The sequence below is a fragment of the Centropristis striata genome, chromosome 3 (genome assembly GCF_030273125.1).
Source record: "Centropristis striata isolate RG_2023a ecotype Rhode Island chromosome 3, C.striata_1.0, whole genome shotgun sequence".
Classification (NCBI taxonomy): domain Eukaryota; kingdom Metazoa; phylum Chordata; class Actinopteri; order Perciformes; family Serranidae; genus Centropristis; species Centropristis striata.
This window is the reverse complement of record NC_081519.1, coordinates 9,413,645-9,432,115: the sequence shown is the minus strand read 5'-3', so window position 1 is coordinate 9,432,115 and position 18,471 is coordinate 9,413,645. Positions and strand designations below refer to the sequence as shown.

Below are 18,471 nucleotides of genomic sequence, written 5' to 3'. Positions count from 1 at the left end.
ATATATATATATAGTTATTTATTTATTTATTTTTAATAATGCAGCCAATCTAGAAATCTAATCTAGAAATAGAGGCAGTCTATTTAAGAAAAGCACCTCCCCTTGAGCACACCCATTCCCACACATGATGCTGGACATACGACACACACCAAATACATAGATGCACAGACGCCCACACCCACCCATCATACACACGCGCGCGCGCGCGCGCGCATGCACACATAATTATGCAGATCTTATTGTTGAGTTATGTTTATGAGCATTTTTGTAAAATCTAAATTTCCTGAATCCGTGCAATAGTTCATATACAGTTCAAGAATTGTGTTATATATTGCACGTCGCATGCCAGAGCTCCTTGATGAAGCTGCTCCGCTGATTGACCGCTGAGTGTTGTGTTGAGGTGCTGTGCGCTCTCCGCTGTGCTGCTGCTGCTGCTGCTGCAGGGGGAGCGTCCGTCCTTATACAGCCTGCAGTGCTGCGATGTGCGGCCGCCTTATTTGTCTCCTGGCTGCTACATTTTTCCATTTTTAATCATATTTGGAGGACCACAGAGAAGGAAATTCATTAAGACGGGCGACCTCCATGCCGGCAGGAGGTAAAACAGCCTATACTGTGCGTCTTTGAACTGAGGTGAGCTCCCTTGTTCTTGTGATTTCACTGGAATAAAAATGGGCCTGTATCTCTGTCTTCTGCACGTTATTTTTGTCGGTCTCTGGGTGAACATCTGACGGTTTCTCCACGGGGCAAAGCAGGAGAAGAAAAGACAGGCGTGGACTATTTCGGAGCCAAATATCTGTCGATAAAAAGCCTGAATGCAATGGATCTTTGTTTTTGGTTGGAGATTTTTTTATTCAGCTTGTAAGGAATTTGATCGCAAGATACAACAAGCTTTGAGTGCATGATATTTTTTTCCTCCTGCAGTCTTATTCACGACTAGGCTAATGGGCCTGTCTGCGAGATCTTTGCACAGCAAATATGTGCACAGCTCGACACATGATTGCATTACTTTGACATGTTTTGATGCAGAGCGGTATGGAAGAGTTGTTGATGCAGAATTAAATTGCGGTGATTTAATATTCAGAATCTGAATGAGAAAACAAATCTGTCACGCGCACTTTGGGAGGGACCCGCATAGCTGTGTGTGTCTCGAGCATGTCCACAGCTCTCCTCATAGGCGTCTTTTTATAGGTTAATTAAAAACAGCAGCGAAACTAATGCACGTTAATTTTAACTCGCTAGGGACCTTCCTCATGACTTTAATCATTTGTTACTACATGTCTCAGGATGGTTCCACCATCACAGCTATAGTATAAAGACACAAGCAGGTAATGCCCCTGTAAGGACTGTGGGGATGAATTAGCAGATTAACTGGAAAAAAAGAAAAGATAATGACACAATTAAGCATTCCTTATTGTTCATATTCATCAGATTCTTTGGTTTGTAGACGTATTAAGTTTTTGCCTGAGCTGAGCAATAACTTAATGTATTGGATATGATCATATCATGCTATCTTTTTGTAATTGAATGTGTTTTAACCACTAAATTGTTGTTAAAATCTGCACATATGAACATTTTTGTGATGTAGGCTATAATAATGGATTTGTATGGTCTTTGCATTGCTGTTTCATGGTCAGTGTATTTTCCTGTTTAATGTTGCATGTGTTTGTTACAGTTAGGATAATGAGAGATTATTAATTTCCTGTGGCATGCAATTTATAGGTAAATGTAGGAAGCATGAGCCTAAAGGTCTGACTGTATAAAGATTTTAGTTGTAAGATGAAATTTGTTGTTTGCGCAAAATCTATTCTGAAGATGTAGTTTTGAAGAGAAATCCTATCTTATCTCTCTTTGATTTTTTTATTTCTATGTATTTCATCTTATATGTACAGGGCCAAATGCTGAGTGCTGCCTAAAGTAACTAAATGTCATAAATATATCTCTATCACTCTCTTTTGAGTCTACACTCGTGAAGAAAGTGACACTATAGTGAGTTCTCTAAATATAATGCACACATCCTACATCACTAATAGAACAGAGAGTAGTGCTTTTAAAAGGGACACTGTCAAAGCATTTCCTTTGAGAGATGTTTAAGTGCACAGGTCCACAAGCGCCCAGCTGATTGGCTGCTCATACTGATTCTATCCTATTGATTTCTTTCTATTTTACCACAGAAAAGCTACATTGGTCACTCCCCACAAACCCTGAGGGATTTCCCTTGGGGGCTGTAAGACCATGCAATCAGCTGATGTAGCACCATATGGACGCTCGACTGTGTTTTTATGTGATGATTCATTTGCTTTGTGCAGTTTTGCATATAATTAATTCCTCTGTGGGAGCTAGTCTGTGATGTTGTAATTATTTTTTGTACCCTATATTGTATGATTCGTTTGGCTTTTTTCCTTTTGTTTCCAGATGCGGACGGTGCTAACTCATTTCTGTGACTATCTACATGGTTTCTGGAGATGCAGGTGCCTACAGAGGATGGCCTTTCACTGACTGGATAGAGGCAGCTGGGTAAATGTTCTGACTTATTTTTAAACACACAGGTAGGGCTAGATAAGAAGAGAAGCTGAGAATTTTGTTAACTAGGTATAGGAGATTTTTAATTTGGGGCATCCTTAGTTGCGTCAAGTGGCGTGTTTCTGATGACATGGTCCACTGCCTTTCTTTATTACATGAGTGTTGGTCACACAAATAATGTGCATCACATATTTTCTGTCTTGCCGGCTTCACTGGTTCCCATTGATCCCGCTTTGAAACATCTAGCCTCTGTTACTACCTCTGAAGGCGGTACAGAGCCAGGATCACTTGGTCCCCCCATCACGCCTCTAGGACGTTCAGACTGAAGGTGAAGCGTCACAGAGGTTTAAGTATCACGGCTTGAAATGACAGTCTGAAAGGGGCTACTGTCAAGTAAAGCTGAAATATGGGCAAAAAATAACATAAAAAAGTAATATTTTAATTCTACAAACATTCATACATTTTAAACACTTAAAGGTGTTTGCAGTAACTGGCAACTTAAAACTCTTTAGAGGGGGATATTTACATTAAATGAGCTGTTTTACACATTGACTTCTATGGCAAACAGGTAAATAAAGCTGGGGGGTTGTGCTAAACATGTTCGGGGGCCGCCAAAATGTCAGGACCGGTCCTGGATATTCAAGCTGTAGCAGAAAGAAAGACAACCAGCTTCCTTCTGACCCCGAACCCACCCCCACTACACACACACACACACACACACACACACACACAGAGTAATATCTCAAAAGCATTCAGAGCGGAAATAGAGATTTTGTTCATGACAGCTGGGAGGTAGGAGCCAGAGGTTATTGTGTTTTCCTGAGAAGTGAAACATCTGTATTTAATAGATGAAGCTGAGATGAAGAAAATGGAAGAGAGGACTTTTAGATGCTGAATTTATTTGCTTACTTACTACCACTGTAAAATGCCAACTCTAGTTCTACATTTTGAGCTAGCTGCTCTAAAACATAATTCTGTTGATAGACTTGTATGAATATTTCTTCTATTCTGCTTGTGCCAGTTTCATAATGTTTGATGTGGTGAGCACAGACAAACAATAGGAGGTTTAGAAGCCATGTTGCTGATTCTTGGTCGCCATCCAGACCAAACTTAAGATGCCAAAACGTTTTACGACACCACAGAGAGCAACAGATGTAAATGGCATGTAATGCATTCTTTATCGAAGAAATACTTCTTCATCCTTTCCTTTGCACCACTAAATGGCTCTACCATTAATATAAACACAAGGCATGTGGATAATGTGCTGCAGATCTGGAGCCCAGACTACACACAAGAAGGCAATACAGATTATTGGCAGTAACTTTGGAAGATATCCACTTGACTTGGCTAACTGCTGAAGAAGTTATTATTAGTTTCAGCTGCACTTTAGACTCTATTTCTTAATGCATTGGTTCCCAAGCTGGGTATGTGTTTTTCCAGTAGTAGGAGGAGTGAATATAGGGAGTAAGAATATAAAAAAGTGATTTGTGCACATGAGGAATAATCACAACAACCATTGAGTCTTTAATCATACTGACCCCTGATATCTAGACATTTTCCATGGTTTTCTTGATAATAACCAAAATCATTATCAAGAAATCCATGGAAAATGTCTAGATATCAGCTCTTAAATGAAACTCTCATGAGCTATTTTTGTTGTTATCATTATATTTTCCAAATAAATGTACCTTTAGTTGTACCAGGCATTAAATGAACAAGAAAGCAAGGAGAAAACAAGAGTGGTCTAATCATTTTTTCCATGATTGTATGTGTGTCAGGTTTCAGGATGCGCTCTCTGAGAAAGACAGTGTTGCTTGCCATCCTGGTGTCTGTGGTGCTGGTGTTGGCCCTGCTCCATTCGTGGCCCACTCGGGCTTACACCACAGTGGATGTTTGGCAGCGACAGGGGCAAAATATAGAGAGGCATCTGGAGGAGAGACTCCCAGAACCAGACCACCGATTTGGCAACATCCCCTTTCATGTGAGGGACAGTGTGGCGAGGTAATTCACTTTCACATTCTCTTCATTTGTTTTACGTCTATGCACCACATGACTTGTTCTAACGTCTGATGTCCTCCGATCAGCTTGTTGGCACGTAACGGGTGTGTGTGTGAGGGTGAGAGTGGTGGAGTGAACCTGCCCTTCGCCCAACTCTTGTTCCCGCGAGTGTCAGCTCACCCGCTGCACACCGCCTTTGAGGCCTCTGAGCTGGAGGAAATGAAGAGGAGACGTGCCAAAGAGTACAAGAGTTTCCAAAAAAGGTGAGCAGAAATATTGTTGTCAGAAGAGCAAGATAACAATGTCATCTTATGTCATCTGAGTGTCATCTTATTGTTCAAGTAACTTGTGAAGCATGAGCTGGATCGAATAAAAACTGGAAATGCAGAACCAGATAAGATCCATTCTTTCATTCAGTGATGCACAATCTGTGATTCATGCTTTTGTCTTCAATTACTCAGATTACTGTACAACTTGTACAGAATACAGCCGCTACCGTTCTTAAGAGAACTGCAAAGCATGAGCACATTTCCCCTTTTCTTGCCTCATTGCACTGGTTACCCTTGAGAATTAATTTAAAATTGTTATTGCTTATTTTTGAAAAGACTGGACGGCCTTCTTCCCCATTGCTTACCGTTAAACATCTCACACCCACTCTCAGATTTGCAGACCAGATGTTTTCAGTTCGCAGGGCGAGGCCTGAGACAGAAGGGGGTCGGGCTCCACTATTGTTGAAATCAGACAAGCTACCTTAAAGTTGTCTTGTAAAAAATAATGGATAATTTAATAATTCAATAAATATTTTATAAATGGGCTTTTACTTAAAGTTTATTTCTTTTTGCTTAATGATTTTATGCTAGATTTACTCTACTAGATGTGTCTAGTTTCATTTGACCTTTTTAAATTTTAAATTGCTTTGTGTACTGTCTATAAAAAAGGTTAAAATATTTTATATTTTATCTGGGCTGACTGACCTGAATGTGAACCACCTACTTGTTAAAATTACATTTAAGATAAGATGATTTTTTTTTATCCCACAGACATTATATACACCTTATATACATACAATACCTATATATATGTATATATATATATATATATATATATATATAGTTTACTCTCATCGTGAATAAAGTTAGGCTTTAAAACAACAAAATATCTGATGTTTTTTAAAAGCATTACTGATGAACTGAACAAACCACTCTGGACTTACCTCATGTTTATATAATTAAAATAATACAAAATATATATGAAATGTGTTTTATAAACTTAATGAAAATTAAAACTGTTTGAACAAGAGTCAGAGTAAATAAACAGTATTTACCTTCCAGTGATATTCAGATCCCTCGTCCAGTCCAATTCGAGTAAAAGCTGTAAATCTATATGATACATAATTATACATAATATAACATCTAGTTTAATTTAAAGATCATTTAAATGCTAATTATGTGCGTTAACTATATGAATAATAGATTAAATTGTGCGTCATCCTCATTTTTCCCCTTTCCTCCCAGTGGGCCATGCTTGCTGAAAAAGGGGCGTGGCTCTACCACTTTATATGATGTGGAACCTCGTGATTAGCTTATAGACACCCAATGAAATGATCATAGAAGTAGAAAAGTTGGGTCCATGGAATTGGTACTCTCTCAAATACCTCCTCTTCTTTTAGTCTGGTGCGACTAAGGATTCATTCAACTGCTCCAGAACACATCTTCAAATAACTATTAAAGAGATAAAATAGAAAGATCATATGACTCAGTATCTATCCTCAGTTACTGGCTCCTTTGATACCTTTAACATTGAAAAGTGTCGTTGGGGTTTTTTCAGCAAAGAACACAACCACAAGGAGATAATGTCTGTTATTAATAGCTGCTTTTGAAAGATCTCTTCTGTTTGTATTTTCAAAGAGCAAAACATGCACTCCTCCGTATACTGGCTCCTTTGATACCTTTAACATTGAATAGTTTAGGGTTTTTTTTCAGTGAAAAACAAAACCATAAAGGGCCTGTTATTAATAGCGGCTCTTGAATTATCCATTACTATTTGTGTTTTCAAAGAACAAACACACACTTGTTGGATTTTAAACACCCACTTATCTTGTCCTGTCCATTCTTCTGGATGTATGTTTAGTGTGAGCTGCAGTGTGCATCTTTGTGATGTGATCTTTCCCCCCTCAGGTCACAGACACCTGCAGATGATCTCATCATTGCAGAGGCTAATAATCCCTTACAGTATCCAACACAGGGGGTGGAGGTGCGACCCCTGAAAACAATCATCATCCCAGGTAAGACAGAGATGGAGACAGAGTGGGACATGCTTTAAAACTAGTCATTAATCAGATTGCAGTGTTTCTGAAATAGACTGGATTGTATAAGTAAGTAAAAGTAATAATTCCCCACTGCCGAATTACTCCACTACAATTAAAAGTCCTGCATTCAAAACTTACTTTAGTAAAAGTACAAAAGTATCAGCATCAAAATGTACTTAAAGTATCAAAAGCAGTGATCGTGCAGAACGGCCCCACTTACACTTTTTAATGTATTCTTAATACATCATTGAAACATTATTATTGATGCATTTATGTAAGCAGCATTTTACTGTTGTCCAGGAAAGCTCATTTTAACTACTTACAGTTTTCTTTGGTGCATTTCTCACATCACTATTTACATTTGCACAACAGTAAATGCATTTCTCAAAACAATTAGTACAACCTGCAAAACCTAGTTGATAACCTGCAAAAGCGTGTCGCTTTCTCAAAATGGATAGCTCATTCATGTCAAGTGTCAGTGACATCAAGATGAAAAGTCCTGACACCATTGTCTATGAAAAAGATAGTCGAATGACTTTGTCATGTTTTCATTTCATTACTTTGTAAATGTTTTCCAATGCAAAAAAGTCAGATCTTGGTGACACTACCTGAAAATGCTCAAGACAGCACTATATACTATTTGCACAGCCATTTGAAAACTACAGTAAAGTTACACATTACTGTATTTAGTGAGGTAACTGAGTACAAGACACTGGATATGTAGAGCTGTACACAACTGTAAACAATATTGCAGTACATATTGGAACTGAACATACAACAAACATAATACTGAAAATCAGTCATGGTTCAAGGTTGAACTAACTGTTGTGAAAATGTTTATATTGATGTGAGAAATGCACCAAAGCGACTGAGAAAAACTGTAACATACTTCTATGCGGTTTAATTTATAAACAAGCATAATCATTTTAAATTGATGGAGTTTTTTTCATGTTCAATCTTCACCTAAAAAGTAACTAAAGCTGTCAGCTCAATGTAATATTTGCCCCTAAATTGTAGTGAGGCAGACACATAAAGTTACATATGTGGAAATACTCATGTAAAGTACAAATACCTCAAAATTGTACTTAAGTGCCGCACTTGAGCATGTGAACTTAGTTTCATTCCACCACTGAATTTGTCTTCTATTGAACCGCCTGTCAGTCTGATGCACAAAAAGCACAATGGATTTCTCTCATCTGCATGACATGGGGAGCATTTTTAACACGTGTTTAGCACTTATACATTTTTAAAAATGAGAGTGATTTAAACCACAAACAAAAAAACACTAAAGTAACAGTGGGTAGTGGAAAATTGCTCAATGCCCATTCCTCAGTAAAAATATTTATTATCTTATCACATGATTGTAGAAACTAAGTCTGTCAATTGTTGTCATGTTTTTTCAGGCTTGGCCTTACACGACCTTCCCAAAGACCACTACTCAGTAAGTCTTTTCGTGTGTCTGTCTTTTAATTTCTGTATTGGAGATATAGCTTTGCTTTAATCTCACCTACCTCTCTTTTAGATAAACATCACTGCCACGCTGGGAACGCTGAACGTGGCAGCAGAGGTGGACAAGGTGAAAGTCAAAGGTGATGGTGAGATGCACATGACTCTGTCCAGCAGCCTGCTGCCCAACCTGAACCGACAGCTGCAGTTTGTCACCTACACAAACACTCTGTTCCACCCCAGCACAGCAGACACAGGTGAGGTCTCAAGCTAAAACCATTTTTGGTACTTTTGTGGATTTAAAAAAATGGCATTTAGTACAGGAATGTGCATATTACCAACTGTGGAGCCGTCAGTCATAGTGGGATCTTATTATACTAATCAGATTTATTAAAAGTACTTTTTGTTGTGTCTTTTAGTGCAGTTTGAGACAGAGGGACATCAAGCCAGCTTCAGTATCAAGATCCGTCACGGTGTTACACCCAAACTGTACAACACCGGATCCAAAGGAGGTAAAACCACAAATCATGTCATTATTTAAAATAAGCCTTTTATATTTGAAAAATCATGATTTGCTAAAAAGAAAAACGTGTCTTCTAACAGTCGTTTGATGTTCTTTCTCTGCAGAGTACAACGTGAGTGCCCTCGTCACCATAGCTACAAAGACTTTCCTTCGATATGACAAGCTTCAAAATCTTATCGACAGCGTGAGAAAATACTATCCCACTGTCACCATAGTGATCGCTGATGACAGCGAAAACCCCAAAACCATTTCTGGGCCTTACATCGAACATTACATCATGCCTTTTGGAAAGGTAGGAGCAGTAACACACACACACACACACAATGTTTAGTTTAGTTTAGTTTATTATTAAGATCCCCATTAGCTGCAGCAAAGCCACAGCTATTCTTCCTGGGGTCCAACAGCATCAAATATACAGTTGAAAACACAAAACATAATGAAAATAAAAAACAAAACAAAACAAAAATTATTCACATATTAATCCATATTACACACATTTCTACATATCATATATGTATACATCATTACAAAATCTACTAACACATAATACATATGTTGTATATACATTCGTTCTACAGCATATATGTTATAATAACACATTTCATATATCTATAGAAATATACTACATACATATAAATATACCATGTTTTCTTATTTTGATAAATACTGTTTTATTAATATTTTTGAATTGCTTCATGTTAGTGGTGAGTTTGATATTTTTTATTTTATGTTACAATGTCACTCTGAGGCTCTTTGGTTGTTTAATCTCTGTGTTGTGTGCATTCAGATCCCCAACAAAAGTATCAGCATCAAAATGTACTTAAAGGTATCAAAGTAAAAGAACTCAACCATAACTACAAAGTGCTGTACATGGCAGGACAGACCAACAATAAAAACAGAGGACAAATAAAAACAACTAAAACAGAGTGAGTCTCATGCTGGGTAAAAACCACTAAATAAAAGTGGGTTTTAAAATTAATGTTAACTTTAAAAACCACAAAGAACAGATAAAAACAAATAAAGATGAGATGGGCCTGAAATTTGCTAAAACAGTGCTGTCAAGGCCAGGCTTCTTCAGCAAGGGTTGTACAACTGCGTGTTTGAGGCTTACGGGGACAACACCAGAGGACAGGCTGCTATTTACAATAGTCAGAACCGAGGGCCCTAAGGTAGAGAAAACTTTTTTAAAGAAGTGGGGAGGGATCACATCACAAGGGGAACCAGATGGTTTCATATGGGCCACCACATCCTCTAACACTGATAGAGTCACATGGGCAAGGAACAGTTCTCTGATCTGTGTACTGCGGTAGCCAAGCAACGATATTTCGTTGCCAGATTCACTATTGTGTTTTTGTGCAATGAGAATAAAGAAAGTCTAAGTCTAAGAGACAGAAGGGTGGATAAGGTGGGTGGAGAGATGAGAGCTCTTGTGGAAGCAACTTTGTCAATAAAAAAGTGCAGAAAACTGTTACACACACCGATGGATGTTTCTAAACATACAGGCTGTGGGACATTCAGGACAGAGTCAATTGTTCTGAACAGTACACAGGAGTTCTTGTAGTTTTTTTGTGACAATGCTTGACAGATACTCTCTTTTGGATACCTTTACAATGTTTTGATTAGAGCACCAGCAGTCCTTTAAAATCTGAAATGAAATCTACAGCTTGTCCTTCTTCCACCTGAATTCGGCTCTGCGACATTCCCATTCTCATTTAACTACTTATAATTTTGTTATGAGGATTAATAATTAAAAATAAAAGGCTAATCACTTTAAATTGATCATGTTTTTATGTTAAAAATTGACCTGAAAAGTAACTAAGGGTAGTGGAGTAGAAGTATAAAGTTACATAAAATGTAAATACTCAAGTAAACTACAAGTACCTCAAAGTTGTACTTAAGTACAATACTTGAGTAAATGTACTTAGTTACATTCCACCACTGTGTGTGTTTTAGGGTTGGTTTGCTGGACGAAACCTCGCCGTCTCTCAGGTGACGACAAAATACGTGCTGTGGGTGGATGACGACTTCATCTTCACCGCTTACACCAAGCTGGAGAAACTGGTGGATGTTTTAGAGAAAACCACTCTGGATCTGGTGAGGGATAAAACATCAAACGACTTTGACTGTCTGGTGTGTTTTCTGTCAGTGATGTCATTGTGTGTGTGTGTGTGTGTGTGTGTGTGTGTGTGTGTGTGTGTGTGTGCGCGCGCGTGTCTTTTAACATGCACAAAGAAACGTGAACACATAACCCCAGTTCTGGCCTCTCTACACTGGCTTCCTGTCCGTTTCAGAATAGATTTTAAGATCCTGATGTTTGTTTTTAAAATTTTAAACGGATTGGCTCCAGCATATTTGACCGAACTCATATACGTTCACAGACCGACGAGAGCTCTGAGGTCTGCAAATGAGTCCTACCTGGATGTGCCTAAATGCTCTTTTGCAGTGGCTGCCCAGAAGCTGTGGAACAGTTTACCGCTGCATATCCGGTCGTCAAAGACTTTGGACAATTTTAAATCTTCTCTTAAGACTCATTTTTTCTCCCAGGCTTTCGAACCTGCGTGAGAAGAAACTAGTGTGTTGTATTGTACATCTCATCTCATATATTATTAGATTAAATTGTCTTTCATTTTTATTTGTGAGTTTCTTGTTATTCAACTATGTATCTTGTATTGGATTGGATTTTTTGTTGTTATTCATTTATGTAAAGCACTTTGTTCAACCTTGGTTGTATATAAGGTGCTCTAGAAATAAACGTGACCTTGACCTTGACCTTGTGTGTGTGTGTGTGTGTGTGTGTGTGTGTGTGTGTGTGTGTGTGTGTGTGCAGGTGGGTGGTGCAGTGCGGGAGGCCACAGGTTACACTGCCACCTACAGACAGACCATCTCCATCGAGTCGGGGGAGGAGGAGGGCGACTGTTTACACATGAGGAGAGGGTTTCATCACGTCATCCAAGGATTCCCCAACTGTGTCGTGACTGACGGAGTCATTAACTTCTTCCTGGCTCGCACAGACAAAGTCCAGCAGGTCGGCTTTGACCCACGCCTCGCCAGGGTCGCTCACCTGGGTGAGTACAGCAAGAGATTTATTTTCAGAAAGCTGATATCGAGCCATTTTCCATGGTTTTCTTGATAACAACCAAAATCATCATCAAGTAAACCATGGAAAATGTCTAGATATCAGCACTTAAATTAAACTCTTATGAGCTATTTTTGTTGTTATCATTATATTTGTCCAAACAAATGTACCTTTAGTTGTACCAGGCATTAAAATGAACAAGAAACTGGAGAAAACAAGGGTATATACAAGAGGCATAAGGCAAAGCAGGTTTATTTGTATAGCACATTTCATACACAATTGCAATTTAAAGTGCTTTACAGAGTGAGTAAGAATAAAACAAAATGCAGAACAGAGTTAAAATGAATAAAAGAAAGATAAAAGACTTAAAATGTGTAATAGAGTCTTAAGGTTGATACATACCCCGCAACAACAGAGAGATTTGTTGCAAGAATAAAATGACGTCATTTTCGTTCTTGCAGCCCTAGGAGAAAGAGCAAATTTCTCTGTTCTTGACACATCATCTGGGCAGAACTTTTTTCTTGTGTGGTGTCCTACAACTATTGTGTGATTGGTCAGAAATTTGAATTTGACGTTTGCTACAGTGGGAGGGCCCTATGAGGACTTCCCAGAAGTTCTGCACTTGAGTTTCTCATGAAGTATGAAATGTCCTGGCGAGAACTAACTTTGTTTTTGCTCTTGCCACCTCGAGAAAAAGACCAAATTTCTCTGTTCTTACTCGGCTAGTATGTATTAGCCATTACTGTCCTGACGAACACAGATCCACTTCCTGATCTTGCCCAATATCAAAATTGATTATTTTAACAATCCACAACAGGACTAATCCCCTCTGGATGTAGACTCAGAGTTTGATCTTATCTGTGTTGAGCTACCACTCACAGGCTTGCCCAGACCTCCCTTTATTATCATTATTATAACAATCAACATAATATAGATATTTTCTAATGCCACATATGTAGAGAAGACACAGTAACATGATGGTAACTACACATTATCAGAGCAAGGTGTAATCATTAGACTCAGCTGCATAATCATCAACGCACGCTAAACAGGAAAGTGTTTTAGTAATTTATGTATTAAAGATTTGTATCTTATTTTAGTTAGAGATGGTATCATTTACCAAGACTTTAGTTGCAAAGAAATAATAGTGTGAAATTTTCTAATCAGCACATGCACAACATCCCAGAATCAGAGATCTGCTGTAATTAAATTACATGCACACATTTAATAAACTTGAATTAAATTAGTCCTTTAATATCCAGTGTCTCACTTCTTACCCCTTAGCTTTTAGTTTGTAAAAACCTCTTTTGTCACTCTGCTGTCATATTTTTATGGCTGCACCAAATTGAAGCAATTGAAATATTTATAATCACTTTATATTTATTTTTGTTTCATTCTATATATTTATCTCATAACTTCAATATCATTAAAATCAGTTTACAGTTTATTATAGAGTTATTATAATAGCTAAACTTGAACTTCAAAATAAAAAAAGAATAATATTAATTACATGCTTGCCAAAATGTTTACCATATGCATCAACAAATAAAAATTCAAAATCCCCAAATGTCCCTAGTGAGGCACCATAGTTCATCAAATGACTTAAGATTAAAATAAGTTGATGTTTTGAATGTATTTTGTTGAATCATTTTGTTTTGTGTTTGTTTTGCAGAGTTTTTCATCGACGGCCTCGGATCTCTCCACGTGGGCTCTTGTGATGATGTCATCGTGAATCATGCCACCAAAATCAGACTTCCCTGGGCGAGCCAATCAGAGAGTGACAAGATTTATGCCAAGTTCCGTTACCCTGCGGCCTCGTCCGATGCCACACACACGAAAAACGGCCTCCTGTTCTTTAAGAACAGATTTCAGTGTTTGACTCATAATTAGCTCCTCTCTGTCCTGAGGGTTCCTCTGCTCTTCCTGAGTTGCCAAAGAAGTTCTCCTCCGTCTCGTTCTGTCGGATAAGATTTCAGAAACACGCTTCGGTTTGCCTTTTCTTTGAAAACCTTTTCGAGAGGTTTCAGGAATCAGCGAAGAGAAAATGCGCCATTAGAGCAGTTTTAGCATGTTTATTCTGTCAGTGCTGAGAAAGTCCTTATCCACGTCCAGAAGCCAGATATGAAAGTCCAAGATCTCCAGAGAGAATCAGCTGTAACAAACACATCATGTTGTTTACTCAGACCCAGTTAAATCACAGCATCTTCTCTGTTAATTACTTTTTGGTTGTCAAAGTTTATCTGGCTTTTCTCACAACGACCGAGCTTTGGGAGAAGCCAACAGGTAGCATCTTCACAGTCAGTCCATTAGATGTGAGCAGAGAAACATCTGTCCTCCTTCAATTTGCACTATCCAAAACAGACTGAGCTTGGAAAAAAGCATCTGAGGGGCCTGAGGACAAGGGGACACTTCTGTAAAGTGACAATCCTGTCGACGCAGTGCGTCCTGTAGGTAACCTCTTCACCAACGCCACATGAAGAACGCATTCACCGCCTGAGGTACCCGCCCACGCTCCATGACTGGCGGCTATGCCAAAGGTTTGGCTGCTGGCTTTTGGGTGTTTTTATCTCTTTGTGTTATGGTTCTGCTTTCCCCACCTTTCCCCAGAATCCTGTGTGTCATCTATGCGCAGTTAATCACGTCTGAGGAGAAACTTTCAGTCCCACCCCAACTGGTGTTACCTGATCTGGGAGCTGCCTTGTTGTGTTTTTTTTTTTGTCATCTGCTGTCTGTCACTCCCAACAAACATCTAAAGAGGAGGAGTGCTTCTGTCCAGTGCACGCTGATGGATGACAGTGAAAGTGATTGCATCTTTACATGCTGCCTAAAAAGAAAAAGTTGAATGAACCAAAGTGCATGTTGAGTTTTCCTCACTACAAGAGAAGAAGAGAGAAAAAAACACACACACATTGAGACAGAAGTGAGAGTTTTGTAATAAATTAAAGGGATAGTTCAGATAAATTGAGGTATGAGGTACTTATCTATAGTCACTGTATCACTTACAGCAGATGGCTACTGTAGGATTCTCCCAGTTAGGAGAAGCAGGCAGGAGGGTAGACAGAAGCTAAGTAATGTACTGCTGTAGAGGGGCAACAGCAAAAAAAATGTAGTCGCTTAAAAATAATTGATATCAGTAAAAGTTTATGCGATATTCAGAATATTTTTCCCTCATTATCTTGCCCTGACAGAGCCCTTTTCGACAAGAAACAGAAGCTGTTCTTTGCTCTCTTCAAAGCCACCAGATTCCATTGACAAAAATATAAATTTTACCTTGCTGGTCTACCGGTGCCTCGATCTGTTATTTTGTTTGTGTTATTGTGTGACTTTGGTGTTTTTTAGGATTAGTTCAGATTCACCAAAGTCACACAATAACAAATAAACTAACTGATCGGGGCAGCAATAGACTGGCAACTCCCATGTGCTGCAAGGTAAAATGTTTTGTCTAAAAAGTCTGGTTCATAGAATGGTTTCCCACATCATAAACTTAAGGCAAGGCAAGGCAAGTTTATTTGTATAGCACAATTCAACACAAGGTAATTCAAAGTGCTTTACATACACATTAAAACAGCAAGACACAATTGAAAACAGTAAAAACAGTCAATTAAAACAGGGAAATAGAAATAAAAATATAAATAAGATAAAATAAATAAACAGGACTGTCGGACGGCAAGGCAAAGCAGTGAAAATCTTCTAAATATAGTGTACACTTAAACAAACATGATTTTTAGCTTCTGTGCTGGACAAGTATCCCATATAACCCCACTTTTTAAAAAAAGAAAAAGCCAAACTTTCCTTTTAACATCTTGAAACTCAGAATAAGAGGTCAGAAAATGAGAGGAAAACTGAGTGAGACAAAGTCAATGAGACGAGGTGAGACGATGAAGCATCGAGGCTTAAAAATCTTGTTTTTATACCGACTCTGTGGAGAGTTACCGTATGTCAGAGTGACACTCACGGCTGAAGTGACGATGCTGTTCTTTTGTACCATGGCCTTTAGATGGTGCCCTTGTATCTCTCTATGGTTTCCCAAATTAGTTTTTAACAGTTGTTTGTAATTAGCAAAGAGGTGCCAGAGATTTATCAGCCTTTTTTTTTTTAAATCTCCAGAAGAATATTTTAAAACTATTTTGTGTGATGTTTCTGTCTGTTATGGACTTTTTTTTTTGTTCATCAAAGTGTGACATCGGCTCTGTGGACAGGGGTCAGAACGAAACTTCATCAGTGACAGTATTATAAAGGCTTTAGTGTAATTGTGTGTTTAAAAATTTCTCATTTTAGGATTTGTAACTATCGACAGATCTATAGCTGAGCTGAAAACCTGTTTTTTTTATTATTTTTTTTAAACAGTGATATTTATTGTGTTAACACAGAAATTTAACTTGCCTGCTTCACCCAAACAACACTGGTGTGAGTCGTCTGGTCACGGCGTTATGAGCATTTTTTTAGTTTATTTCAAATGTTGACATATTAAAATGTCTGTGGAAAAAACTCATTGTCACTGCACGGAAATATGTTTGGGGGTTTGGATGAGGGGTGAAAACAAAGATTATCCATTGTCCATAAAGGCAGCCCTGTCCAGCTCCAAAAGTGTGAAACACCAAAATGTACAGTCATGGAAAAAATTATTAGACCACCCTTGTTTTCTTCAATTTCTTGTTCATTTTAATTCCTGGTACAATTAAAGGTACATTTGTTTGAAAAAATATAATAACAACAAAAACAGCTCATAAGAGTTTAATTTAAGAGCTGATATCTAGACATTTTCCATGGTTTTCCTGATAATGATTTTGGTTATTGTCAAGAAAACTATGGAAAATGTCTAGATATCAGCTCTTAAATTAAACTCTTATGAGCTATTTTTGTTGTTATCATTATATTTGTCCAAACAAATGTACGTTTAGTTGTACCAGGCATTAAAATTAACAAGAAATTGAAGAAAATTGGTCTTTATTTTTGGTCTATTAATGGTTTGGTATTTTTGGTTTATTAATTGGTCTAATATTTTTTTTCCGTGACTGTATATAGCAATGGTCATACATAGTTTGTTTCCTCATTCCAGTCAGCAGTTTTTTATATCTTACATTTACTGTGTGATTTAAGTAGAACTATAAACTGTCTGAGGAATGAGGAAAACAACTGAAGGAGATAAAGTCTCACTAGGGTTAGCTGTGATTTTTTTGACCTGGGTCAAAGTTCAAATGTAATGAAAACTTTGCTGTAACCTGTGAGCCACCATGAATCTCCTTAAATAGACTGTATAATGTTTCAAAAAAACATTCAAATGATATGAGAATTTAAGAAAATGTTAATTTAAGTCATATTTACAAGGACTTCATTCATTGATGGATTATTGAACAGACTTACAGGAGTGCAAAGGGGGGCCCTGTGTCATAAAATGCAAAATTCTCAATCTAAGAGAGACGTACCAATGAGGAAGAAACTTAAAATCTTTACAAATAAACTTAGAATGACTACAAAGTAACCCTAAAAGACTAGGAGACCGAAACAACTAAAAAGAAATGCAAAACAGCTGCAAACAGACACAAACCATAGAGAGATGCAGAATGATTTCAAAGCGATAGCTAGAGGCTAAACATAGTCTGTGTGTTTTGCTTCGATGTCAGAGAGGTAAAGCAGCCTTTTGCATGTCTGTCCCGGGAGCATGTCCCATAATCTGCCTGTGTCTGCATAGTGCTCATGTGGAGCCGTGCATTAGGTGTTTAAGAGAAGAGGCATGTTGTGGAAGATGTAGGAGGAGTTGTTGCTGCATGCAGTGAATACAAAGTGTGAGTCACCAACTTCACAGCCTCTGGGACATGATGTGACTTACAGCGAGCACGGGGGCCGTCGGACACACAGAGGTCACAACTAACTCTAACTTTTTGATTCAGTTTGTTGTCGTGTAGAACAGCAGCCAGGCAAAGAAACAGGTAATTATCTGAGCAAGGCAGGTTTGACAATTGACAATGTTATGGATCAATTCATCAACACAAGCATGAGTGTCTTCAATCTCTCCACTAGAGGACGCTGTCTACAAACAGGTTGCCTAGTGTGACACTGATCTACTGGAAAGATCTCATTTCATAAGTTTCAGTAGAAATGGGGCAAAATACACATACTTCAGAATAGAACATCTACTGTATAAAGGCAGTTGAAGCAAAGAAAGCCAGGAGGATACTCTGAATATTGTCAGAAGGTAAGGGGGGTGCTAACAGGAGCCTGACAGATTACAGTAAGAGAATTGACTTAACCCTCCTGGTATGTTTGTTTTTTCAGGAACAGCAATAACCTGAGGTATGTTTGATTATCCAAAAGTGTCAGAAAACTAAAAAATCCCAATAAACATTGTTTATATTTCATTAATAACTTGATTACTAACTATTTCAGTCACTATTTAATGCAATGGTGTTCTTTACTTCTCACAGATCATGGTTCAATGAGGCTAATTCACTCTTTTTTTCAACAAAAAAAAAATGCATGTTCCAACTTATTTAATGTACATTGGAAATACCTACATATAAAATACAATGGGTTTTTTTTTTTTACATGATATTGATTTTTTTATTGTAAATTTCTATTTTTTTTCTATTTATGAAAAAA

The 18,471-nt window shown here is 37.9% G+C and overlaps 1 protein-coding gene across 2 annotated transcripts; it reads left to right on the top strand.

Annotated features, from left to right (window-relative positions):
* Positions 1 to 134: 134 nt before the first annotated feature.
* b4galnt1b (beta-1,4-N-acetyl-galactosaminyl transferase 1b) lies at positions 135 to 15,652 on the top strand. 2 transcript variants are annotated; one of them, XM_059330102.1, is made up of 12 exons: positions 135 to 630; positions 2,413 to 2,514; positions 4,299 to 4,521; positions 4,605 to 4,781; positions 6,696 to 6,802; positions 8,230 to 8,267; positions 8,349 to 8,529; positions 8,692 to 8,784; positions 8,900 to 9,087; positions 10,749 to 10,889; positions 11,623 to 11,860; positions 13,544 to 15,652. In XM_059330102.1, exons 3-12 carry the CDS (start codon positions 4,307 to 4,309, stop codon positions 13,759 to 13,761), a joined length of 1,596 nt encoding a protein of 531 aa, XP_059186085.1. In that variant the 5' UTR covers positions 135 to 630; positions 2,413 to 2,514; positions 4,299 to 4,306; the 3' UTR covers positions 13,762 to 15,652. The 2 variants fall into 2 exon arrangements, with proteins under 2 accessions (XP_059186085.1, XP_059186086.1); XM_059330103.1 differs by lacking the exon at positions 135 to 630 and adding an exon at positions 641 to 858.
* The last annotated feature ends 2,819 nt before the right edge of the window (positions 15,653 to 18,471 follow it).